This window comes from Apodemus sylvaticus, chromosome 2 (assembly GCF_947179515.1).
Source record: "Apodemus sylvaticus chromosome 2, mApoSyl1.1, whole genome shotgun sequence".
Taxonomy (NCBI): Eukaryota; Metazoa; Chordata; class Mammalia; order Rodentia; family Muridae; genus Apodemus; species Apodemus sylvaticus.
In genome coordinates, this window is record NC_067473.1 from 133,558,396 (window position 1) to 133,586,051 (window position 27,656).

At 36.7% G+C, this 27,656-nt stretch overlaps 1 protein-coding gene across 1 annotated transcript in view; it reads right to left on the reverse strand.

The window, feature by feature from the left end:
• Cntn3 (contactin 3) overlaps nucleotides 1-27,656 on the reverse strand; it is a 401,246-nt gene that overhangs the window by 241,227 nt on the left and 132,363 nt on the right. The window contains exon 4 of the mRNA XM_052174442.1: nucleotides 17,912-18,087. Within this exon, the coding sequence (XP_052030402.1) occupies nucleotides 17,912-18,087 (176 nt within the window). The remainder of the gene's footprint in view (nucleotides 1-17,911; nucleotides 18,088-27,656) is intronic.

Genomic DNA, 27,656 nt, shown 5'->3' on the forward strand with positions numbered 1-27,656 from the left:
TAAAATGACTACATGGGACTTTAATTGCTAATTGATATAGAAAGGTTCAGTTTACTGTGAGCTGTGATATCTCTGACTGGTTGAACCTGGGAAGAATTACACTGGTAGCTAAACATGGGCCAAGGATCACACCAAGTAGCATTTCTTCATAGCCTCTGGTTCAGTTACTGATGCCTCCAAGTTCCTGCCTTGTCAGTGATGGACCATAATTGTAAATCAAATAAAATTTTTCTCCTAATCTGGTTTTGGTCACAGTGCTTCCCACAGCAACAGAAACTACATTAGAAGGGATTTGTAAAAAAAAAAAGAAAGACATTTTCCAAACTCTCCTTAAAACATTTCAGTTTCCTATTAAAACTAACTGGATCTTAAATGTTTTCTACAATACTGAAAAAAGTAGCTGGTACCTGGTTGTTCTTTGCGAACTTGCAACTTGTTTGTAAAATTACTTTCTCTTAGGCATAGAGTTGTCTTGGGTAGTACAAACCTTACATACTCACACATGAACACTGAATATTGTGAATGCAGGCAGGAAGAAAATAAACATAAATCAAGGCCTGTCCCACTGCTATTCCTGTTTCTGGTTAGTGTGTGGGATGGCTACATAACTGGAAGAAAAATCAGAAACAAAATATAAAGGCAGGAAATGATTAAAATAAAAAAGGAAATATTGGATCCCACTATCAACTAATCAAACAGCAAGAAAGAGAACTTCCCCTGTTTGTATGATAGAAGAAAGAATGCAGGAAGTACTAAGAGATGTACTTTTGATTAATTCATGTGCCAACGCATTTCTTTGTTTAAAAAAGTTATAGTCTTTGCTTTGCCTGTGTATCAGCTTCCCTTCCCAACAATAGCATATTTAGCTTTACGACACCCTTGCGAAAACCTCATTAATGCATATGTACCTGATAGAAATCAACCAATCATTATATTCTTCCCATTGGTCCAGAGCTGGAGAGGACTCTGATTCTTGAAGAGCAGGGTAATGTTTGGGATTTATATTTCAACGTTCAAGTAAAACAAAGTCCTAGTTTCCCAAGAGAGCTAAAGTTGGAGTGATAGCTACCATATTCTACAACCAGTAGGGAAAATAAGGATGGACAGACACTATGAACCAAGGGCATCAATTGAAGTAGTGTACCCAGTGAAGGCTGCATCTCACTGACCCAGGACATTTCAGAATCAAGAATTAGAATTATTTAAGACTTTAAGTTATTTCTGATTGGATTCACCAGTAAAAGGACTCAAGCTAAACAAATAGAGTTGGAACAGAATCACAGCAATGTAGCAGAAGAAAAGATATGTGGACAAAGAAGGAGTTTGATGAGAAAGTATTCTTCAGTAAAAGTGGAAATGAAAAGGAGGTTGTAGACAGAGAAGATACTCTTGCCGAGCAGTGTGTTAATCTAATGTGCAATAGAACTGCAAAAGGACTGGGCAACTTTTCAAAGCACAAAGCTTGGATCTCTGACATCATGGAAATAGAGTGTTAGAAATGTATGAACAAAGTACAAATGATAATGATGGTCATATTCAAGAAAGACAAAGAGAATATGATAAAAATGTAATGAAGACATCAGATTTTATGCTGAAGCTATTAGGATGGATTTGAATAATCAACTGTTTTGACAGTGGGAAAATGGACCATGTATAATTAATTACACATCTTAATATTAACATGTATTTGAATGGGAGCGCAAAGCCCAGGTGAATTGTCACTGAAGACATTTTGTCCAATGATTCTCAGCTGAAGAAAGCATTTTGTTAGCAATCTGTCTGCATGAGAACCTTGAGCTAAATGCATATTTTAGGGCACCTCTCAGTGTACTCATTAAAACAAACTTTCTAGTGAACTTGTTGATTGGAAATCATTAACAAGATATTAAGAATAAAAGACAGTCAAAGGAGCTAAATATATCTGTTGATGTTAAATCACCATATATTAGTGTTCTTTGTAAGAGAATATTCAGTGAGAAAGTGACAGATAACATTGTTAGTTACAGTCTCCACACATAAAGGAGAGAAACTGATTAGTGCTCACTCCAGGAGTTTTTTTTATTAATAATTTCACTAATTAAATAACCAAAGTGTTGAAATGGTCCATCTTATAGTTTGGGGGCTTTTTAAATTAAAAGTTTCAAAGATAATTTATAGAAAACACATTTCCATAAAGAAAAATTACCTTTAAGTAGTACATTATTTTTTATTTGACTGAATGAATTAGAGCAAACAATACATGAAACAAAAAAATTACAAATGATATCAAATGTCTTTTGCAAGAGAAAAGTTATTCTGAAATGAACTACCAGTCAAGAAATTCCTTACCAGATGCAGGATTAGCAAAAGATGTACAGCAAACAGCACCTTTATCAAAGAAAGCCACTTTGCAGTTTATAACTGTAATTCCAGTACTAGCAAAGGGAGATGAAAGAGAGAAGAGACTAAGCATAAAACTTTCCAAAGAAATCATTTCTCTAAAAAATTACATATTTCAGATAACATTTTAAGGACATTTCCAATACTTGCAAAATAAAATCCCAGGAGTGGAATGGATGAATATCACACCAGGACTCAATTAAATGGATGCTCACACAGAAGAAGAAATTAGAGAATATTTTCAATACCTTACAGCAGGAGAACACAATAGCCTATAAATGATGGTTTAGGTATTTCAGGTATGCTATCAAACAGGACAAACATTCAACAGTACTTTTGCTCACATTAAAAGGTAGACTCCTTTCAGGAGCCATTTGGTTTTACCTTTCCCTATTCTATCCAAGCAGCTAGCTATTCCTTCAGTAAGCAGACTTGTCTTCTACAAACCTGCCCCAACTGCCTAACTACAGTCCAGAAATTGCTTTTAGAGTTCGATGAACTGATTCTTTAAAGACCCAGTAGAATAACAATACAGAAACATTCCTATAGTGAGTAAGAAAGGAGAGAGAAAAAAAAAAAACAAGTGGATGCCTTCAAAATAAGATTCTGAGGTTCAGGGAAATTTGGCTGATCTATCCTGGGGAACATTCAATATGCTTCTACTGGAATAGTGCTATATTGGCACAGGAGAAAAAGTCACATAGAAAAATATTGGCTAGTAACAGGGCTAGATGGGTTCACGGTGATGGTGGCCTCGGGAAATTTTCAACTGTCTAAGGTACTAGATTCTCCAATAAGATGGGATTTCAGAAACTCTTAATTTCATAATACTCAACTTGGAAGGAAATGAAACAGTTTTATAGAGACGGGAAGGGAGGCAGCATTTTCTCTTCCATCCTGCCATGATCCATCCAAAAACACATCTCTAAAAGTCATCAGAAGACAAAGTGAACTTAAGTTTATATCCCAAATAATAATCTCAATCTAGAGTCTATGACCGGCAACTGTCAGAAAATGAAGTCAAAATAAGTAGCCTGAGATATATACCTCATACATCTTTGTTAAGTTAATAACACAGAATTAAAATTAAAAATGTGCATGTTATTATGAAGTCTGAAACCGCTTATCTACTCAGACCATTGGAGTATACTTTCCAACTTAGGTCTCAAGAAGACTGTGTGTAAAAAATGTCACATTCTATGTAGAAAGCAGACTACTCATCTAAATGGACATGGCCCAGTTTCAAAACCAGAATTCTCAGCTTACAAAACTTATCTCACTCCTCAGAATTAACTGGCTAGATTTTCTTATTGGCTGAATTGGCTGTGGTAAAATCATTCAGTTAGCTGGTAAAGCTGTAACTAGGAACAAAGAAAACAAAACAACCTCCCCCAAAAGATGAAACAGTCAGTGTTAGTGTCACTGAATGTCAGCAGAGTACAACACAGGATTAGGGAGGGTTTTAGATTCTAAAGTAACAGCTCTGTGGTTACAGCAAACAAGTGCCACTTCTAAAGATCAACATCTACAGACACGTGACAGATGACTCCCCTTCAGATGACAGATTTTGGAGGAGTTTAAACATTACTTTCCAATCCTTAAATTACATCGCCTTACAAAAATAGAGTTTCCAAGCCTGTCATTTAGTTGTTAGTCTCAACAAGCACTGCATGCAAAGGGAAAAAATGAAATAAAAAAAGAAAGAAAGAAAGAAGGAAAGGCTAGAGGATTCTAAAGGCCATTGTTACGGTGTGATATTGGGAAAATTCTAACAACACACAGACCAAATAGCATGTTATTATAAGCTCTCAGCTATTTCAAATCAAGAAGCCATTTAAATGAGCTTTATTCCTAAATGTTGGCGTAACTCCTAAAACAGAATGGACTGGGGGAATCAGAAAATGTTTAAAATGATACACTTGTTCCTTCTGTAAAATGAAGAAACTGAAGCCAAAGAAGTCAAGCCACTCCTATTCCAGGGTAAAGTAAGGTTAGAAAACAGTTTGTTCATTGTTAACCATGGGTTTGGTTATCCCAGTCTTTCATTTCACACATAGAAGCTGTGACTCTCAACTTGAAACCCCTAGTCACAAGTCAGTTAATTAATGGTTTCTATCTATAGACTTTGAATATTAAAAGTAGTATATAGAAAAAAATGGGAGAAAAGAGCAGAACTCACTAATGCAAAGGAAAAGAGCCAATGCTCTAAGATTACCTTTCACCAGAGCAGAAGGAAGCTATAGGTTAGAAGAACAAGTAATGGCAAATGCTGATTACATCTGAAGACAGTGGAACTCTCAAGCACCACTTACAGAAATGTGTTTTGCTATATTGTTTCTTGAAAAAAATCATATAATATTTTTAAAAGTTGAATATAGAGAAGTATATATGCAACAAAAAATTAAAGTATGCCCACACAAGAATTTATTTTTACAAAACATTGTGTACCATATTAAAAAATTAGGCCCATTTGTAAACACTACTGGCTGATGAACTATGGATGAAGAAGATGTTACATAACAAAGAGAGGAACCCATGGCTAGAACTCAGAAATAGACAAGAAAAAGGTATCAATATATGGTATGACATGGATAATTCTTTGAAACAAAAGGAAAATACAGCAGATGCAAACTAGCCACCATCAATCTTTCCTTTCTACTTCCCAACTATGGATGAAACAAGATTAAGTTCATGCCCCAGTATAGGGGAAATGCTAGAACAGGGAAGCAGGAGTGGGCGGATTGGTGAGTGAGGGGGGATTTAGGGGAAGGGGTGGCCAGGAGTGGGGACCACATTTGAAATGTCAATAAAGAATATATCTAATTAAAAAATAAAGTTCAAGCTCTATCTACCATGGCTGTCCCACCCAGGTTCGTACTCTCAACCATGAGGTAAATCAAGCCTTTCCTTTCTTAGACTGCCTGGTGTCTGGTAGTTTACCACAATAGCGAGAAGAGTAATGAGTGCCATAGGCTTCAATAGGGAACCCACAGGCAGGACCTGAGCTATGCCAATGTTCAGAAAGATGGTAGCAAGTCAAACACCAATCAAAAGGAAATGGCACTTAAATCCAAGTCAACGGATTGAATAACAAACATGATCTCCAGCAACTGCTTGCCACCATTCCACCAACTGTTTCCAAGCACCAACAAAAGGCCTAACAAATAAACTGTCTGGTCTTCCAACATCACCTATCTTGCTTGATAAATGATACTATCACTCACCCAATTCTATGAGAAAGTAGTTCATACCACAGCATCCAATTTACAACCATCCTGTATCATTTATGTGAACCCTCTCTGTAATAAACCAAGATAATCATTTTTTAGATCTGTCTAAATCTGAATGTGTGCATGATTTCTCCCCTCTGATTTAATTGCCATACAGCAACCACAATAAATCGAACAATTCACTCTGCTTAATTTCCTCTGAATGCTTAACATAAGGCTTAGATGCACTTGAACTCTCTATCCAGTGAGTACTTTCAGACAACTTCTCTGATGTCATCATGACTTGTACTTGGAATAAGCTTCATTTCTTTACATCATAGCAGATTCTTGTTCTCAATAAACATTGAGTGTAAGTAAAAATGTTAGTAACTAAACACAGATTGCGAGGAAAGAAGCCACTGCCTTACTTTGTTATATTGTTATTATTTACATATATCTATGTATTAATATGATCAAATTCTATTCCCAATTAAAGCCCAAGCTCTACTAAACAATGACATTATTCACCACCCAGAATTTTTGACATGCCTTTTTCTTAGAACTAACCAACAGATGGTCATTGAATAAATATGTAAACTTTGTTCCAGACATCTATAATTTCTTCTAATTGTTTACCTTTAACATTACGATTTTCACAGTAAAAGACATTTTTATTACATCTGTTATCATCATTGAGCTACTTAAGGATCCCAAATGAAACTTAAACATAGTGGTCCAAAGGATCTACTCAAAAGAAACTGTAAAACAGTGCCCTCAGATGGAAACAAATGATTTAGAGAAATCATTTGCATTGTATTTAGAGAAACAGACCATTCTGACTGATGAAATCATAGTAGACATATTAAGTATATTTTGATTTCTCATACATATTTGTATTTTAAGAATATGTGAGTGAGAACACATTAACATTAATTAGAAATTTAAATAAATATCTTTCAGTGGAATATCCTTAATTAAATAGCACCCATAGTTGGGACTTAATATATTATTGCTTGCTATTTCATGAATATTCTACCTACATATATCTTACAAATATTTAAATGGTTCAAATAATCAAGAGCATAAAAGCATCCCATGTATGAAAAACTATAAAATGAATATATATGTATATATATATATACACATATATATATACTTAAAATATGTTGTGTTCTATAGAAATCATTCTTAAAAATAACACAATTTGGGTAGGTGGTGGCTCTTGTTATAGTCCCAACACTTGAAAGGAGGATTAAGTTTTAAGTTAGCATAAGCTACACAGTAAGTTCCAGGTTATCCTGGGCTCTCCTATGAAATTCTGTCTCAACACACCATAAACAAGCAAACAAAACTAAAATCACAAGTCCTATCTGATAGGATTAGAAGTATCTGTTTAATGAAAACATTTAAAGTTTTAAATGTAGTGATACATGAATTTCACAGTGGGTTGTATTTCTTTGTTTTAATTTAAATTGTTTTTAGGCCAACAAGGCACGGCAGCATCGAATTTCATCAAAGTCACTTATGTTCAAAGCCGAAATGCGTGTTTTCAGCTGCACTGTTTATCTCTGAGAAATGGGGCTGCCTACAACTCTCAGAGAACAGGGCTCCAACTAATTATAACTCAAGGTTCACTAATTAGTCTTCCATATCTTTTCTTTTCAGATAACAGCCAGCCACTGTGGGGGTCAACTTTTAAACTATCGCATTTATTTAAGCTTCAGTCCAACTTCTACTTTCCAAGTCTTACTATGCTTTTAAATATTATAATAAATGTAAAAAATGTGCTACCCCTCAGTTGACAGGGAAAGAGAAATCTCTGCCAGGACAACATGGTCAATTTCTGCTTTACAGAAAATGATTACAAATGGAAGGAACAGTAAAACAAGAAAAAGCATCTCTTTGCTCAGCAAATATTGTCCTATATACTTTGTTAAAAGAGCAAAGTAATAATTTAATATAATCCTTTTAAATTTCATAGGTGTCTCTTCTCAATGTCTAAGTCACAGGTCCCTGACTAATAAGCCCTAGGCAGCTATGTTTTGTTTGACTCTTGCTTGATTTAATGCAGAGTTGACTTTTAAATCATATAGTCTGCAAAGCCAAGGCATTGTCAGCAAGGCATTCTTGGCAAATGAATGGGTCCTCAATTTCCCATTCATTATTTCATACATTGAATAGATATTGAATGGACACTTGTTAAATTCCAGGCCATCTGCCCGGTTTGTTCTAGGAGTATAGCAGTAATCAGCATAATCTTTCAATCATGTAAATTAGAGAGAAATAAATACGAATATATAAAATTTTCAGCAAGGATCAATGCCTTGATGAAAACACAGAGGGTACTAAGTGGCGTCTATGAACTGCTGATAGTGGTCCGAATAAACTGAGTAAACCAAGGGGAGAGAGATGTGGAGCAAAGACCCTGAGAACATTCCCAGTGCTCAGAAGAATAGAAAGTGCAAAATGAGTTAGAAGGTCCCTATGGTGAGTAAGACTGAACCTTGGATATCAAGGGAATGAATGAAATGTATCCTGATTCTCACATAAAACAATTAGAGGGGTTTTGTTTTGTTTTGTTTTGTTTGCTTGCTTTGATTTATTTTTTCAGTAAGAGCTAGAACTGAAAGTCAGACTGTTTCTTTGGTAGAAGCCAGAGAAGAATAGAGAAGGGGGAGGGTCTGAGGAGAAATAACTAGAACCTGTTAGTGGGAAACTAAGATAGAAGAAATGAGAGACAAGTCTGACACCATCAAAATGTAGCAGAGAATAGTGAAAAGGTGTATGACTGCAGATTGAAGACAAAGCAGAAAGGTTTAATCATAATAAGAGTCCATTATCAGAAACTGCCAGTTTAGTAATGTCTCAAGTTTAGAACTGAAGAACCCCAAATTGTTTTACCAAACTTGATGACTCCAAACCTGATCAGGTTCAACCACGCAGTTGAGAATAGATAAGTTAGACAGAATCATTGAACAGACTGATGCAGAGCTGATGAAGGCTTATTTGAGAATAGAAAGAGGGAGAGCTATGTAGCCTAAGCAATGACAAAACTGGAAAACAGAGTGAGGAGTACACTTTTTATAAAGTATACTTTTTCTCTAATACATCTAAGAACCTACTAATTTTCTCGGTCACTAATGTTTACTGAAGAAAATAGAGATTCTCAAGAAATGACAGAATAGTAGTTGCATGGTATTTGTAGGAATGCCAGCTAGATAAATATTAATTAAAAGAAACTGAAGTTGCAAAGTTGATTCATAAATAAATGTTAGGGTTCTTACAATAGTTACTAGGTAGTGCTCATGGGAAAACAGGAGAACCTAACAGTCTTGGTTCTCAAGAATTTCTATGCACATCCTGAATCCTTGCTCTATTATACACCCAGAAAAATGGTTAGAATATTTGTCTATTTCCTTGTCCTTGAAATGAGATTGTGATGGAAATGTGTGTCATGTATCCATGTAAATAATACTAAACTCCATATATTCTACATTTTCTTATATGAATAAAACTATGATAATCTTTCACCTTCTCATTTATAAAAATACATACAGCTTTTCTTTAGCCAATCAGATTTTCTACCATCATGATCCTTTCTCTCTGGGGCTATTAGTATGTATAAGAGTTTATTGAACATTAGGGGTTGATACAACACATGTTAATATGACTAGCAAGACAGCTAACTATGGCTCTCTAGTCAATACAATATAGATATCCCGGAAAAAAAATGTTAATTCATGCCCAGATCAGGCCAAATGCAATAGTATGAGTGTTCATCATGCTATAGGAAATAATATGCAATTTAAGACTAAAGACTTCCTTATTTTCTGGAATGTTCCATTAGATTTTTTTTTGTACTATGATTGACCATAAATACCTAAAAAAGAATGCAAAGTGGCATTGAATGAAGGAGGGCTGTTGCATTTCACCCAGGGTGTTGCTCTACTCAACCCAATTCTCACAAGGATTACATTTCCCAAAGTCCATAACATGCAATCGATGTTCCTTAGCCATCAACTTCAGACTTAAAAATTGAATTACTTGATAAGATGCCTAACCTAAAATATAGTATTTCAGATTTTTTTAATGTAAATAGTGGTGAGATGTTATATCCACTTTTCATATATTCCTAGATATAATGTGGAGAAAGCTGTCCTCTCAGTCTTGTTTCAGCCTGAACAATGGGAATAATTGGTCTGTCTTCATATACTGAATATGACATTGCTCATATATTTTTGCTCTTCTATTGGTGAATTCACTATTTATTACAGCCTCCTGGTGTAGCTTGGAATTACTCTCTAGTGTTCCTGTGTGTGTAAACATGGCTGTGGAGATGTAGTTTTCCAGGGGGGAAATGCAAATGAAGCACAAGCTTTCCTCATGCATGGATTTCATTGTCTTTAGTCATGAGTCCAATATTAATGAATCAAAAGCACTCAAATATCTCTAACAATGTAAAGTCATGTACTGTTTGATGATGACATGAGGATTATAGGGATCTTGGTGGATCAATGGCTCTGCATTCGTAACTTTTGTAACTGTATACTACTAGTTACATGAAGACTGACTTAATGGTTAGCTACATGGTGCCAATATAATTAGTGGCTTTGCAGTGGCTCCCTAGTTAGTTCTATCTCTGAGGTTCCTGGCAGCAGCAATAAAAGCTGCAGGATATGGATATTCTTTCAACCAAAACTAACAAGAATCACATATTTGCATAGGCAGCTAAAAACTTTACTGAAAAACAAATTTGCAACAATAAAGGCAGAAATATTCAACACCAATAAGAGACAGTGGATCAACAAGTCATAGAACAGCACTTACAATATGCTGGATTAGGAAAACATCACTATAAAGGATAAAGGAAGCGTATCTGAGTTCTTTTTACTCTAAAAAATCGAAGGAAAACAATCCTCATAAGAAAAAAAATCTGCTAGTTTGAATAGAAAACATGAACTTATGAAAACGACAAGACAGATGGCTAGACATGAGAAGCATGGCATGGAGCATACTGGAGGCTCCTTGGGTCAAGGGCTCCTGTTTGCAGTTTTAGGAACTATACACTACGGGTGGCATGAAAACTGAACAAATGATTGGCAACATGGTTCCTATATGCTAACATGTATGGACTCCCTAGTTGGTTATAAAAACTGACTAGTATTAAACATTTGACATTTGCTCTAATAACTAATTAGGCAGAATGTAGAAGGAAAATAATGAAAGAAAGAAGTATAAGTTACAGCTAAGGAGGTGACAACAGACCATTGAGACATGGGGAAGAAGAAAGAGGTGGAAGATACCATGAAGATAGTTTAAATGGAAGCCAAAAGAAGCAAAGATTGAATCTAGGGACAAGAAAAATAGAAAACATATGCTGAAAGCTTCATGAGACATGCTTCCTAGGAGAAACCCTCTAAACCATATAGAAATTAAAGTGTTTTATCTATGTACTACACCATCTCTAGGCATCCTCTAACTGTTTCATATGCATAATTCATCTAATGTGGATACTTGTTGAGAAAGATTCTGCTATCTTGGCTTTATATACCAAGAGCCTAAATCACAAGGAACACATTCTTTCCCAAACCTCCTGACTGGTAATTGGGAGAATGGGCTAAAGCCTAGATAGATTGGTGTCTGGGACTTGAATCCTGAACTCCACACAAAATAATCTTTTAAAGAATGAGTGCTGCAGAAATATGCACTTAGGTCAATGAAAAAAGGCAATAATCAAAGAGGCAGTACTAACCCATCCTAAAATAAAGTCACAGAAATCATTTCTAAAAGTAAACATTTGTTCTAGTTTACTTCATACTCCTGTGATAGAACAACCTAACAAAACCAACTTAAGGGAGAAAGGATTTATTTTAGATTATAATGTTGGATTACAATTTAACATTGTGAGAATGTCAAAATAATGGGAACATCAATCAGCTTGTCATATCATATTCAGAGTGAAGAGAAAAGGGAGGACAGATGCATACATGCTTGAACTTAGCTTACTCATCCACATTTCTAGCCAGTACAGTATTCAAAGCCAATGGATGTTGCCGCCCATAGTGTACTGAAACTCCTTCATCAATTAAATTAATCAAGACTCCCACAAAGGAATGCCCACAGGCTAATCAATACCCCTCACTGGGACTTCCTTCATAAGATACATATTTTCCCAGTAAAAGAAATTTCAAACACGAAATTATCTTAAATTATGAGAATAGTGAACTTTTGGCAACTAATCGATTCTATGGAAGGGATAGCCGTTATGTACCAAATGATGAACCCACCAAGTTCCAATAAACACTTCCATATACACAGCCACATAGACAGTCCTAGTTAAAACCAGAGTGGCATACATCAAACCAAATTCCATAAATGTAAAAAAATGACCCATAGGTAAGACTGAAGACTAACAGAGAGGAGGGAGATATAAGAAAGTAGTGGGTGAAAGTAAAAAAGAAAGAAAGAAAGAAAGAAAGAAAGAAAGAAAGAAAGAAAGAAAGAAAGAAAGAAAGAAAGAAAGAAAGAAAGAAAGAAAGAAAGAAACCTTTAGATTTGTATGAAGTTGTCAGAGAACAAACTTAACCAATTAACAACATATGCAATGATTTCTGTTCCCGATATAACCGGAAAGGCATAAAGCAATTAACTTACTTTCAACAAAATGTATCCTAAAATAAAGTTATGGAATTTTAAGACTGAAGGTCTTCATTAATCATTAGGGAAATGCAAATCAAAACAACCCTAAGATTTCATCTTACACCAGTCAGAATGGCTAAGATTAAAAATTCAGGAGACAGCAGGTGTTGGAGAGGGTGTGGAGAAAGAGGAACACTCCTCCACTGCTGGTGGGGTTGCAAATTGGTACAACCACTCTGGAAATCATTCTGGCGGTTCCTCAAAAACTGGGCACCTCACTTCCAGAAGATCCTGCTATACCACTCCTGGGCATATACCCAGAGGATTCCCCACCATGTAATAAGGATACATGCTCTACTATGTTCATAGCAGCCCTATTTATAATTGCCAGATGCTGGAAAGAACCCAGGTATCCCTCAACAGAAGAGTGGATGCAAAAAAATGTGGTATATCTACACAATGGAGTACTATTCAGCCATTAGAAACAATGAATTCATGAAATTCTTAGGCAAATGGATGGAGCTAGAGAACATCATACTAAGTGAGGTAACCCAGACTCAAAAGGTGAATCATGGTATGCACTCACTAATAAGTGGTTATTAACCTAGAAAACTGGAATACCCAAAACATAATCCACACATCAAATGAGATACAAGAAGAAAGGAGGAGTGGCCCCTGGTTCTGGAAAGACTCAGTGAAACAGTATTGGGCAAAACCAGAACGGGGAAGTGGGAAGGGGTGGGTGGGAGGACAGGGGAAGAGAAGGGGACTTACGGGACTTTCGGGGAGTCGGGGGCTAGAAAAGGGGAAATCATTTGAAATGTAAATAAATTATATCGAATAAAAAAATAAAATAAAATAAAATAAAAAAAGACTGAAGGTCTTTGAGTCGTTGACTGACAAATGAGGAATAAATATCTGAGGTAGGAGAAAATGTCATAACAGATATTAAAACTCAATGGAAATATTCAAATAAGGAGTTGGCAATCTACCAAGAAGCATATGTAAATGTGAAAGGGAAATAGATTTGGAAGATTTGAAATAGTTGAAAGGAGTACCTATCTATCTCATTGGCTCAAGACATATATCACTGTATTTATAAATAGAAAACCGGGGGGGGGGGTTGAAACATAAAATTTTCCAATAAAAAAACACATGGCTTGAAATCCATGAAGTAAACGGGATATGAGATAAAACTTGTTCAAGAACAAAAAAGAAAAATCCCGAAAGTTCAGAATCATATTACAGAGAATTTCACTAAATTTCCTTGAGAAAAAAAATTGTACCCTCTATATAGAACACCATAAATCAAAATGAAATCAGAATTCCCAAGAATAGGAATAGAAGTCAGTCAGGGATAAGTGAATTTAATATTCTGATGAAAATTACTTCCAGCATGGTATATGGTCTAGTCGCTCAGTCAACTTACAGCAATTTTAGGCAGACAAGAATGCTAAAATGACTACATAATTCATCCTTTCTTGGTAAACTGTGGTCATTGTACTCTAAAACTGTGAACATTAAGAATGAGGAAAAGAATATGAAAACCAAGCCCAAGAAGAACACAGAACAGAGTTTCAGTAAGACATACCCTTGCTGTGTAGATAACAGTCTGAAATGTCATATTCCAAACAGCCTTAGGACATTGCTCATGAACACTGTCAAAGGCACTGATGGTGCTCAAACTCTAAGAGGGTATGCAGAAAAATTATCCTCAAATTGGGAAGACTTCTTGGTCAGGTGAAGGTTCAATAGATACCCCAACAATGGGAAATTGAGGGGGCAGGAGGTTGGAGTGGATCAGGTGGAGGGGCATATACTTGGAGGCAGGGGGTGGGAGGAGGGGTTGGGGGTTTTCAGGGAGGGGAGAAACCGGGAAAGGTTTGAACATTTGAAATGTAATGAAGATTATATTCAATAAAAAATGTTTCTTTCTCCCTCTCTTCTCTCTTTTTTCCACTTCCTCTTCATAATACTAGAGTATGTTCTCCATGCAGATGGACTGAAAGGTTGGAACTAGCATCAAAATCTCAATAACGGTACTAAACCATTGTCAAAGAACAAATGACTAAAAGTAAAACCAAAGGTGCCAGAGTCTATAAATCAGAGGATATGGTTTAATGGCTCAGCTTTTATAGTGGATACAAATTTGGTTTGTAGTACTCACATTCAGTATACTTCCAGGTTTAGGGGATCATGCGCTCTCTTCTGCCCTCTGTGGACAGACACTTCATTCACACATGCACCACATGCATGAAGACTCACACACACACACACACACACACACACATGCACATACACACACAGAGAATTTTAAAAATAAATTAATATTATTTTTAATTTTTAAATCTAAGGTAAGCATATCACATAGTGAAACTGTAATGCTGTTTACATATTTCTAAATCAACAGCAACTCTGCAATCCTCATCGAGAACTATCTACTCAATATTTTACACATACCAGAGTGAACTGAGTAAAATATATGAAAATCATGTGGTACGAGCAAGGACTGACAAGGAACCAATCCCAAATTCTCTCAGAAAATGCCTTTTGCAAAGCCAAAAAACCTAAAATGTTACTAACACAGACTTTGTTTCCATCAGTAAAAGATGGACTTTAGCTCCTGCAGTCCCTCAGATCCATCTAACTGGATATGTTGGAGTAAACAACTAGACAGCACTTTCTCAGAAGACACACAAAGCCAAATCCTAAGGTTGAGGTTTATATCTGGGAAGCCAAATGTTAAAATTTCTATTAGTGCTTCAAGAGAATAACTTTTTCATTTCAAAATAAAGATGAAAAACAACTGACAGAAATCAGGGAAGATAATCACAGAGTAAAAGACATCTTTTAAAACACAAAGCTAAGAACATCTGCTTATTTGACTCTGTGAACAATAGAATTAACTGTTGGCAAGCAAATGATATATATAACTGATGAAAAACGTCATCTGTAACACTGAGACACCCACAGGCATGTGAGCAGCCAGGACATAGGTAGCTAGTGGCTGCTGGTGGAGTAGAGTTCTGTTTCTTTGGGTTGCAGAGCTGCTAAATTGCCAGTGCTCAGGTGAATTATCACGACATCATGTACATGGAGACAGCATTAATTGACTCAGTGGTTATAGTAAAGAGAAAAAGACAAAAGAAAACACGAAGGTGGGAGGGGGTTGCTTGACTGGATTCAGGAAACATTAGATTGGAGAGAAGGAGGTGAATATGATCAAGATACTGTGTGTGTGTATGTGTGTGTGTGTGTCTGTGTGTGTGTGTGTGTGTGAGAGAGAGAGAGAGAGAGAGAGAGAGAGAGAGAGAGAGAGAGAAATCAAAAGATTTTACAAATATTTCTAAGCATAGACCTTAAGGAATAAAACATTGTTCATGTATGTAATGTGTTAACTGCCACTAAGGAATTTAAAATGGTATCACACTTTTAGAAGTCTATGTACATGTAGTCAAAGTACAGGAAAATGCCCAGACATCAAAGGTATTTATGAACAGTAATCATCTATGTAAGCAGGGAGGAAGATAATATCCCCAGTAGAGTATTTTTTCAGGAAAATAAATGACATCTCAAATCTTTCAAATTCTAAACAAAAAGTGGCTGGTAACAGATATATTCGTGTTTTCTTCATGCCATTAGCGCATCCAGAATAATTCATAGTTTTATAAATGTATTCCATCTCCAACATAGTTAAAAGAAAATAACATTATGATCAAGACTTATTTAAGAGTAAGGCAAAGCTAATTGATTAGCGTAAACCTATGTGGATGTTTGACTATAACTCTTCAAAACTTCAGGGTAGTAAGAAGTAACAGATATGAAAAACTATACATATTTGAAACAGACACAAATAACTAATATAAAACATGCATATGTGAGTACGTGTATGTAAATTTCATGCATTCTTTCACATATTTCTTCTGTCAATAATTTGTCTGAATATTCCACAATTTGCAGAAAGGGTCTGACAATCGCCAAAGACAACTGCATTTGTAGACTATGAATTGAATAAGTATGTGCTAATTTTATTACCAAGAGTAATTCAAAGAACCTTACAAATCAAGCACCATGTCTTTGTGTTTCACCCATACTAAAGTGGGGTGATGGCTCTATTTTCACCCATTCACTCATCTGTGCTGAACACAGCAGACCTCTCCCCCTCGTCGATTGAAACAACAAGCAGTGAAATAACCCAATATACAATGCAGCATCTATGGGATACAGAGCACTATTTAGTGGCAATGCTTGCCATGCCTTGACCTTCAGGAAAGACAGCCAGGACCTCTCTGAGCTGCAGTTACCAGCATCATGTCCACACAAACATCCCACCTTTATGCCTCCCTTAATTTACATATTAGCATTATATTCCATCCTCATATTCAAATTAATCTAATAATTATTAAATATCTTCCACCTCTGTAAAATTAATGATTAATAATAATCTCCTTCATTAACCTCTTTACCAGAATCTATATCCCTATCACATTAATTAAAAGAAACACACTTTGTACTTTACTAATGTAATGTATTATGAAGTCTATGTGCAAGATTGCATTCTAATTCTTTAAAATGAATCACTCAGGGAAATACCAAAAAGAATATAAAATATAATAAGGTAAAATAATTTTACTGTATATGCAGACAGCTGTCAAGAATAGGAGAAGTTAAAACTTTTGAGACTGATTAGGATGCTGGAGAAAAGGGCCAGGGTCTTTCTACTTTGAATTTGAGTTATGAAAGTGAGACTCTTTATCCTGATGTGGTAAGCACCCACTCAGAAAAGCAAAGACACAACTAAGAAAAAATAAGACAAGACAATAAGGGAAGAAGGGGAGATGTGAGGGTTGGGGAAAGAAGAGGTGAGGTATTGTGAAGTGGACAGCAAATTGTTTTGTGTTTTGAACTTTGTCACATTTTAATAATTTTTTATGTGTCCCAAGAATGGGAAGGTCAATAGCCCTTTCCCAAGTACTTATCCATATCTCAGATACATACTTTCAGACAGCTATATAAAAGGCTAAAGTTAGTGTTTGGGTTTATTGACGGCAGAAGACCAACCTTAAATCTGGGCCACACCATCTAGTTTCAAGCCATACAACAAGATATGAAAGATGGAATCTATTTTCTTTAAATTTATTTGGCACTATTAATTTTTTACTTATTCACTTTACATCCCACTCACTGTGCCCTCCTCATTACCCCCTCTGACAATCATTCCCCATCCTCTTTTCCTCTGAGCAGGTGGGGCTCCCCATCAGTATCCCCCCACCCTGGAAATTTGTGTGTTTTTACCTGCTAACCCTCACTCTCACTAGCAAGTTCATCTACCTTTCAATAGTATTACAACCTACTTAGCATTCAAAATCAAGCTGAGACATTCAGTGTGCACTGAACAACTACCAGATTTTTGGCCTTTGAATTGATAGACAGCTGTTGTAGCACTAGTCAAATAACAGTCTATAAGTCATTTTAATAAATACACATATAGAACTTATTCTATAACTTCTGTCCTTCTAGAGAAACCTAAGAAGGGTTCAAAACTCAAGAGGCTGAAACAGAATTATTCAATTTTTTGAGTTTAAAATAACTCACATTTTGTTTCAAAAGTCTAAATGACCACAGAGATTCATTTGTGCATTTAAAATATTGGTTTATATATATATTTACAATTGTAAACTTACAGGCAAATTGGAGTTTGGCTTCTCTGCTTACTATTGTTCCAAGAGTATTTGTTGCAAAACACTGGTAACTTCCAGTATCCCAATTTCTGTTAGGGTTAATAACGATGAGATTTCCTCCATTCAGTTTGTAACGATGGTCCAGACTTGTATCGATGTCACTGCCATTCAGTTGCCACCTGAAATGTAAATGTCAAGGTTATTTCTCTCCTTAGCAAGCTTAGTCTTAAGTAGATGACTCAATGTTACCAACTCCACTGTAAGCTTTCCAATCCTGGAATCTCAATACTCAAGAGGTTGACGCAAGAGGACTTTAGGCCAGTCTCAGCAACTTAGTAAGACCCTATCTCAAAAGCACAGGAAAAGAACAGGTATGCATTTTGAGAAATGAAGAGTAATGTTTAGTAGAAATTATGGAAAAGCAGCATCTCAAAGATGCTTGAGGGTTTTCTGGAGAGCTGGGGATAATTTAGCTTGCTCACTAGCTCACATGGGAGAAATTTAGGCTGGGTCTATGTGAGTGAAGATGGAGCAGAAACTAGAGGTAATTATCTCAGAAACTTCAGACCAATCTCTTGTTGGCAACCTAGCAGGGGGTAGCACATTTCTTTGATTTATCTGGCCTGACTGAGCACATTTAATAAATTAATTGGTAACTGTTCAACTCTCCATTTCAATTTGTCTGAATAAAGACCTGTCCTGAGGCATTCATTCCCCTCCCCCTTTTTTTATCTGAAGCCTACATAGAGCTTTTTACACAACAATGCACTGCAATAAAAGACCCAAACACCACCTAGGGACAGAAAAAGTGGAGGCATAAACCCCAGGGACATAGTCATTAATGCAAGGAAAAAATTTTTAAAGAAAACTAAAAAATCTTAACTTTAAATAACTTTTAACTGAATAGAGAAAGTCTTTAAACAGCAAGTATGTTGACACACTGATGAAAATCCACCCATATGCCATGGCAACAAGGATATATCCATGTTATGAATTAAATCATTTACCTTCTAGATAACCAAAATCAGACAAAACTACATTACCCATATGTTTTAGCATATTGCAATACTGGGATCAATTGTACAGCATAGGAATTTTTGAGAAAATGGCTAAAATGATGCCTGCATTTTAAAAGATAGCAACCATTTTATATATTATGGAACATAGAAAATGTTCTAATTTATAAAATATTTGATATCCTTTAGTCATGACCAGAACCCCAAATTGAAAGTAGATTGTGAATGTAGTGATAAAAGTCCTAAGCAAACGTACAGGTGACCAGGTACCTTCCAGTACAAACTTTAATGATTTAAAGGTCTGAAATTCAAAAAAGGGAATTGAAGCCTCTGATAGAAAATCCATAACAGTAATTGAACACTTGCATCAATTCCATGGATATCAACTCTGTAACTAGTCTGAAAAGATATCAATATTGAGTATTCTCTTACCTACTTAGAAGAAGGGGTGATATGGAGCACAGAAAGATGTAGAATATAATTTTCACCTCGACCGGGTATTGTGGCAGCAGATAACCACTACCTTGCATCGATAATACTGAAGTCCACCTAGTTCTTAGGAGGGCCTTCCTTGAAGACTTAATCAGAAGAGCATTCCAGCTACAGAATATGAATAAAGATTTCATCCTACAATGGGGATACTTTCTACAAGTGCATAGTTTCTAGGTTAAAGGATCAGAAAGTACCCTAGGTTAGACACAGAGAGTTCTTGCTACAGGGATGTCAAAAATCACTTGTATAACTAACAGCTGGCAAGGCAAAGCAAAGCAAAGCAAGAAAGATATTGAAGACCGGAAGGACAGAAATGTGGAAGTTATTGAAGGTTCCTTTAAGGTCTATGTAAGAAGGGATGAAGAAAATAAAACAAAATAAATGGCAAGGTAACAGGCAAGGTTGGCAATAAAAAACAGACAATGGAATTAGGTCAGATCCCTGGAACTGAAAGCCCATGAACAAAGCATAGATCTCACAACAGGACTGAGACAGAAGGGAGGATTCCACAGAGATATAAAAGAGCAAGTTTTACAAATATGGGGAGAAGGGAAACTTAAGAGAAAATGGTCCATTTGAAAGAGAAAACTGACTTTCAATGAGTAATAAAGGGGCAGATGCTCTATTATCTAGAAGGATCCCATGAAGGTCCATTGATAAACTTGTAAATGGTATCACAGATGGAGGGAACACCATTCGAAGTAGATTCTAGTGAAAGTGTCTTTCCCTGTCTTTCCCCATCTCCCAGATCTCTCTTTAGATAACACCTGCAAGTCTTTGGAGTGAAGGGTGCCATTTCAGAGTTCCTATAATAGAAAATTATGTGGTTGTATATAAAACAGTGGCACACCAATAGAATTGTTTCTCATCCTGGAGGCAAGAGCTCAAATGACTCAGTTGAGAACGGACTTACAATAGTCAATGCTGAACTACAATAGGAACTTTACAGCTCTTAACTTCAGAGCACAAGAGCAGAGAAATCCTTAAGTTTGGGTAGGACAAGCAATCAGTGAGTGTGCTGCAGACTGTGCTGACTCCAATCAGTCTTAAAGCCTTGGGGATGCAGTTAAGAGGAAACAGTACCATTCCTTAGGGAGAACAGGGTTAATACCAATTATAAATAGTCTTCTTGAGAAGGTACACTCTAGACCTTGAATATCCCTCTATACAATGTTCCTTTTAGGAAAACAGAATGAGACTTAGGCTAGTCCAAGCGGGCAGTATATTAAACTGTTCTTATCGGGCATCCAGAGGTACCAAGCCCTTATTCCATTTCTAAAAGTCCCTTATGACCACAAGTAATTCAGTATGACTGATACCCTCTAGGATTGTCTTTTCATATAACCTAGCAGAAAGGTGTTTGTCTCACAAGGTGGACTATCTAGAGATAAAAATCAAAGAAAGAAAGAAAGAAAGAAAGAAAGAAAGAAAGAAAGAAAGAAAGAAAGGAAGAAAGAAAGAAAGAAAGAAAGAAAGAAAGAAAGAAAGAAAGAAAGAAAAGAAAGAAAAGAAAGAAAGAAAGAAAGAAAGAAAGAGGAAGGAAAGAAAGAGAGAGAGAGAAAGAGAGAAAGAGAGAGAGAGAAAGAGAGAGACAGAGAGAAAGGAAGGAAGGAAGGAGGGAAGAAAGAAAGAAAGAAAGAAAGAAAGAAAGAAAGAAAGAAAGAAAGAAAGAAAGAAAGAAAGAAAGAAAGAAAGAGAGGGGGAGGGAAGGAGGGAGGGAAGGAGGAAGGAAGGAAGGAAGGAAGGAAGGAAGGAAGGAAGGAAGGAAGGAAGGAAGGAAGGAAGGAAGGAAGGAAGAGAAAGAGAATAGTACAGGCAAACTGTTTTTCAGAGGTCCACTGAGTCCCCTACTTTGAGCCAAATTTTAGAAGAAATTGAAAATTTTTCCTATTCCTTCAGAAATTAGGCTCCTTCAACACATGGATGATTTATTAGTGCTGAAAACAAAAGAATGAAATTATTAAATTGACAATAGACTTATTAAATTTACTTAGGGGACAGGAACTCAGAGTTGCTAAAAAGAAGTTACACTTTGCAGGAAAAGAAATAAACTGTTTAGGTCAGCTGGTTAATGAAGGGAGCTGAAAGTTGTGCCTTGAAAGAGGAGAGTAATTAATATCACACTCTCCAAAACCAACTGAATTTCGATAATTCTTGGACTCAGTGGGGCTTTTTAAACTTTGGTTTGACTCCTATGCTACCCCAAACTAAAGGCCATCATGAGAAATTCCCAGATGAGAAGCCAGATCTTCTGTGGGAGGTTAAAGAAATCTAAGCTGTTAAAATCTTAAACCAAGATTTAATAACTGTTGGTCTCGTTCCCTTTGGACAAGTCCATTCTTTTTCCAAGTGGGGACAAAGATACTATTTCTGAAGCCACTCTCTTGGAAACATAGGGAGAAAGGCTGATAACAGTGTATTTGTTAAAATTATTAGATCCCATTTCAAAGGGAAGGCTGGAATACAGTGGATCAAAGATTACCACTCTGCTCCTAACTTACAAGAGCCAATAGTCAGCCTTTGGTGCCTGTCTAATTATAAGTACTCCTCAGCAAGTAACAACATTTCTACAGCAGAAGGCTGGAAGGTGATCAACAGGCTTTAAAATCCCAAAATACAAAGCTATTCTCTGATATTTCATTCTAGCCACTGACAATTATTTAAACCCTATTGAAATCCAAAATGGATAGACTCCTTCTGGGCCTTTTATACCAAACCAAGATCTTCCAAAACCTGGGAGAAACTTTCTTTTCTCAAGGACCCAATTATTTACAGAAAGATTCTCCCTAGAAAATCAAAGGGAAAGATACCCTGGGTACTCTGTGATTGATGGGATTCAATAAAAAAAATTATTGTCCCTAACTCCACCCCCAACTATTCCACTTCCCTTGGGAAGAAATAAATACACCTCTTGATTTTAAAGAAGCAAGGAGCAATGCAAATTCTTGGGCAATATGTCTGCATATGAGGGCCTCTGTGGCTTAGAACAGATGCAACACTGCATAATCTTAGCATTGTCAGGACATTGTGGTGATACAAGACTGATCTTCCCCCCAGTTCAGTGAACATGAAAAAAAATCCAACTTCTCTCAACGTAAATCTTTTACTTGTAAAAGAAATAAAATTCCAAGCTTCCAAACAGATTCATTTAAGCAACTGTATACAACGATGGCAGGCTGAGGCATTCCTTCTGAAGGCAGATACCACTGCCAACACAGGAAATGGCTCTTGTCAGGGCCTCATGACCCTCTGCCCCTGCCCTCTCTTGCTGTTCTACTGCCAGCAAGCACCTGCTGGTTCTGCATTGCCTGCTTTATCCTATCCTTCTGGACATCTCCTCTCATGTGGAACAGACTGAATCGCCCATACGATTTCAACATTTGTGCTGTCCCTGAGAAGTTATCAAAAGGAGGATGGAACACATGCTAGACTTGGCTTGTGAGGAGGAGATCTGATAGGAAACCAAATAAGTGGGTTTAATTTTTGTGGTAAATAACGGTTTGTTAGCTGTGAATCAGTTCAATGTGACTGAACAGAGAAAATGTTTCTAAACTGAAATTAGAGAAATACGCTTGATTTTATATACTTTTGAATATATACAATGTCAAATGGTATTTGTTCTCTCCCCATACTCTGTGTGTGTGGGTGGTGGTGGTGGTGGTGGTGGTGTGTGTGTGTGTGTGTGTGTGTGTGTATTTATGTGTGTATGTACACACGCACATACACAGGAGCATGGCATGTGGGATATATGCATATAGAAATTCATATATGCTATGTATGGAGCGATCAGAGGAGAACCCTGGTTGGCAGCTAAAAATGAAAAATAAGAAACAGTAAATAGTCTCTCACCTCTAACTCATTTTTTTTCTTGCCAAGTAGGATAAGATACCCCACCATGGAGCCACAGGAACCAAATGGCTCTGCCTCCCACTAGGTTTACAAGGAACTCTACCATGGAGGGGTTTTTAGATGGGCTTTGGGGACCTGACTCAGAGTCTCTTCGCTGAAGGGCAAGCACTTTACTGTGTGAGCTATCTTCCCAGCCATATATACAATTTTATTACCTACAAAATACAGTTTGTAAAGGGGAGAAATGCAACATTATAGCTGAGGACTTAGAATGCTTGAGACCTAAGTACACCTACCTAACAGCTTCATTTAAAAACTATGATTTTATGTTTAGCTAATGAATAATAAAGATTCAATGGCCATGTAGAAAATTGTATAAAATAAATAAAAATGTAGAGAATCATTTCCTCTTGCCTATTTAATAGGTTGAAAGATTTAAAAGATCATAAAATGTCTGCGGCAATACTTTATTTCAGTAAGTGTCTATAGTCTAAAAGCTACCACTGATAAATTTCAAGTAAAGAAGCAAAAAGGGAATGATTGTTCTATTATGTATTAATGTTTCATACTTCCTTTACCTTGTTTTTTATCATGCAGATACAATTGCTAGATTCCTTTACTATGCACAAAATAAGAATGCTTTTAAATATGCCTCTGCTACAGCAGATGTTCCACACAAAACTCTTCAGAGGTAAGGTGTACTTGAGTTATATTGAAGAATGTTAATCTTCTCAAAACATAATTATTTTTCTCCTTCTAAACACTAAATCCATCACTCAATGGAACTCATCCCCAGTTGATAGAAAAGTATCGTAGTATCTTATTAAATATTGATGTTTCTTTTCGCTTGCTGAAAGTTATATGTATTCAAAAGAGTTATTTGTTATTTCAGCTCTGAAATATGTAAGTTAGGTCTGGGACTAGAATTCCAAAAACTACTTTATTCTGAGAAACAAAAAATGTGTCTCAGGATCTTGAGGCAAAATATTTATATTAGGGACTGATTTCTACATATGTCTCATATTTTTATCTGGATAAGAAATAAACTTGAGGCTGGAAAAATGGCTCAGTGGATACTAGTACTGGTTGCTCTGGTAGAGGACTCAGATTTTGTTCCCAGTTCCTAGGCAAGCAGCTTCCAACTGACTGTAACTCCACTTCCAGGGGAGTTGACACTCTACTCTGGCTTCTGTCAGCTCTGCATATAAATGGTTAACAAGAATTCATATAAGTATACACATAGACAGACATCAGTGAAGACGAATAAACTAGGAAACTAAAGACATTAAAGTTCCTTTTTAATAAATCATATGCCAAATACATCAGTAAGCCAGACTCATTTTATTTGCTGAAAATTCCCATCTCATTTTTCAGACTTCAGAACAACAAAGAAACTGGCCATTGCTACATGTAGCCCAAAAGAGCTACAAAGAAGGTTTGAGAAATATTTTAAATTTAATTTAAATATTATTAATCTTTGCAACATTTTAAACTCACTCATGTGGTTCTTAAGTGTGAACTTCAAATCTCAATGAATTTCAATATCTATAGCACGGGCATGTCTGAAAGTGAACTATGGCAATCCTATCACCCATTAAGGTCACAAATTTCAGAAGTTTGTAAATTGTGATGTAGCTCTTCAGTATTGCAAATTCATAGTTCTTTGGAAAAACTTTCCAATTTCCTCTTTGCTCAGGAAATTTAAAAATTCATGAAAAATAAAAACACTCTAGTATCAGAATGCAATCTTTCTACCATGTGGAGCTAATTTAAAGCATCTCAAGAGAATGCATATCCACACTCCATTCTGGGTCCTCAGCCGAAAGATCTGGAGCAAAGGCAACCAGAGCCACAGCTCTTGGTACTGTACACAGAGGAATTTCAATCATACTTCATTTACCTTGTGCTTCAGAAGCTGACTAGCCTTGTTTCTTTAGCTTGTGGTAAATGTCATAGGATTAAGCACTTCTGTATAATCATGTTATAACACTCTAAAATGATCTTACACATTTACTGCCACCTCTCGGTGTTCAAATGCTCACTCTGAGCATGGGCTGGGATTTGCCTTGTATGATCCATATGTGTGACACAGTTCCCCACCCCTCACATCAGGAGCTGACCTGGAAGTCAATTCAGTAGAACACTCCTGAACCGGACCCCAGTGGAAATTTGCACCTGAGCAAATATTAGAAATGCTTATCTGAGAAGGTAAATTGAGAGGTTCCAAATTTCTAGAGGATGAGTCTGTTTGACTCACATCCTTTTTGTAAATCTTTCACCTCCTCTACAGAACAGGAAAACTTCAAAAAATAAAATAAATAAAAATAAAGGGAGTATTCGCTGCCTGCCGAGACAGAAAAGGGTCACTAGGTACTGTATCACCCTGAGCTTTAGATCTCTGGGGTTGCGAACCGCCAGGGATCTGCCTGCACCAAAGAACTGAGCAGATAGGCGGTTTGTCTGCCTGTCCGCCGGGTGTGGGGGCCTGTGTCCTGCCTGGAGAGCAGCAGAGGAAGAGATTCCCCATGGCCATATTCACTCCCTGCCAGGACAGAAAAGAGTCACTAGGTATTGTATCACCCTGAACTTTAGATCTCTGGGGGTGCAAACCACCAGGGGTCTGCCTGCACTCAGGAACTGAGCACACAGGCGAATCATCTACAAGCTGGTCGGTCGCAGGACCTGTGTCCTACCTGAGAATCAACAGTGGGAGTGACCCCCCCCCCACGCCATCGTCGCCCCATAACAGAGCAGTCAGAGAACACCTGGTTCACCTTGAAAACCCAAGTATAACAATGCTTGAGGTAAGACTGAACAGGGCTCCAAAGGCACAAAAGAGGAAGGCAATCAGTAATCTGTGCCAGAGGAAACCCAATCATCCAGTGTTGCAAAAATAACCTTAAAGATCCACAGTAGGTTGAAGCACCAGCCAGTGACAATAAGACCATCTAACAACAGGGAGAACCAGATGGCTAAAGGCAAACCTAGGAATGTTACTAACAGAAACCAAGGCATTATGGTAGCATCTGAACCCAATTCCCCAACAATAGCAAGTCCTTGATACCCCAACACACCAGAAAAACAAGAGTTGGATTTAAAAGCACTGGTAAGGATGCTGTTAGAGGAACACATATTTATTTATAAAGGACATAAATAAATCTCTTAAAGAAATTCAGGAGAAAAATGATCAAAAGCTAGAAGCCCTTATAAGGGAAACAAAAAAATCACTTAAAGAAATTCAGGACAATATGGGTCAGAAGTTAGAAGCCACACCAGTCAGAATGGCTAAGGTCAAAAACTCAGGAGACAGTAGGTGTTGGTGAGAATGTAGAGAAAGAGGAACTCTCCTCCACTGCTGGTGGGATTGTAAGATGGTGCAACTACTTTGGAAATCAGTCTGGCGGTTCCTCAGAAAACTGGGCATGAAACTTCCTGAGGACCCTGCTATACCACTCCTGGGCATATATCCAGAGGATTCTTCAGCGTGCAATAAGGACACATGCTCCACTATGTTCATAGCAGCCCTATTTGTAGTAGCCAGAAGCTGGAAAGAAGCCAGGTGTCCCTCAAAGGAGGAATGGATACAAAAAATGTGGTATATTTACACAATGGAGTACTATTCAGCCATTAGAAACAATGAATTCATGAAATTCTTAGACAAATGGATGGAGCTGGAGAACATCATATTAAGTGAGGTAACCCAGTCTCAAAAGATCAATCATGGTATGCACTCACTGATAAGTGAATATTAACCTAGAAATCTGAAATACCCAAAACGTAATCCACACATCAAATGAGGTACAAGAAGAATGGAGGAGTGGCCCCTGGTTCTGGAAAGACTCAGTGCAGCAGTATAGGGCAAAACCTGAACAGGGAAGTGGGAAGGGGTAGATGGAGGAACAGTGGGAGGGAAGAGGGCTTATGGGAATTGCAGGGAGTGGGGACCCAGAAAAGGGGAAATCATTTGAAATGTAAATAAAAAATATATCAATAAAAAAAATTAAAAAATAAAATAAAATAAAATAAAATAAAATAAAATAAAATAAAATAAAATAAAATAAAGGGAGTGATAAAACAAGGTTAGCCTTGATGTAATCAAAGGCTGCAGTTGAATGCAGTTTGCCATATGAAGACGATTCTTTAGGGCAGATGAGCACTCGGGGACGAGTGGTTTCTGAAATTTCATTAAGTGGCATAAATAAGCATTTCAAAATGCATAGTCCCGATTTCTGGAAGATAGACTCTCCCAATGTTACATTCAAGAAACTTAAATTACAAGAGGCAAAAATATGTGCACAATTGCCTTCTGAAATAATAAACAAACTGGTGGGAATGGAGGAAAGAAAAGAGAGAATGGTGTGTGTGTGTGTGTGTGTGTGTGTGTGAAGTTC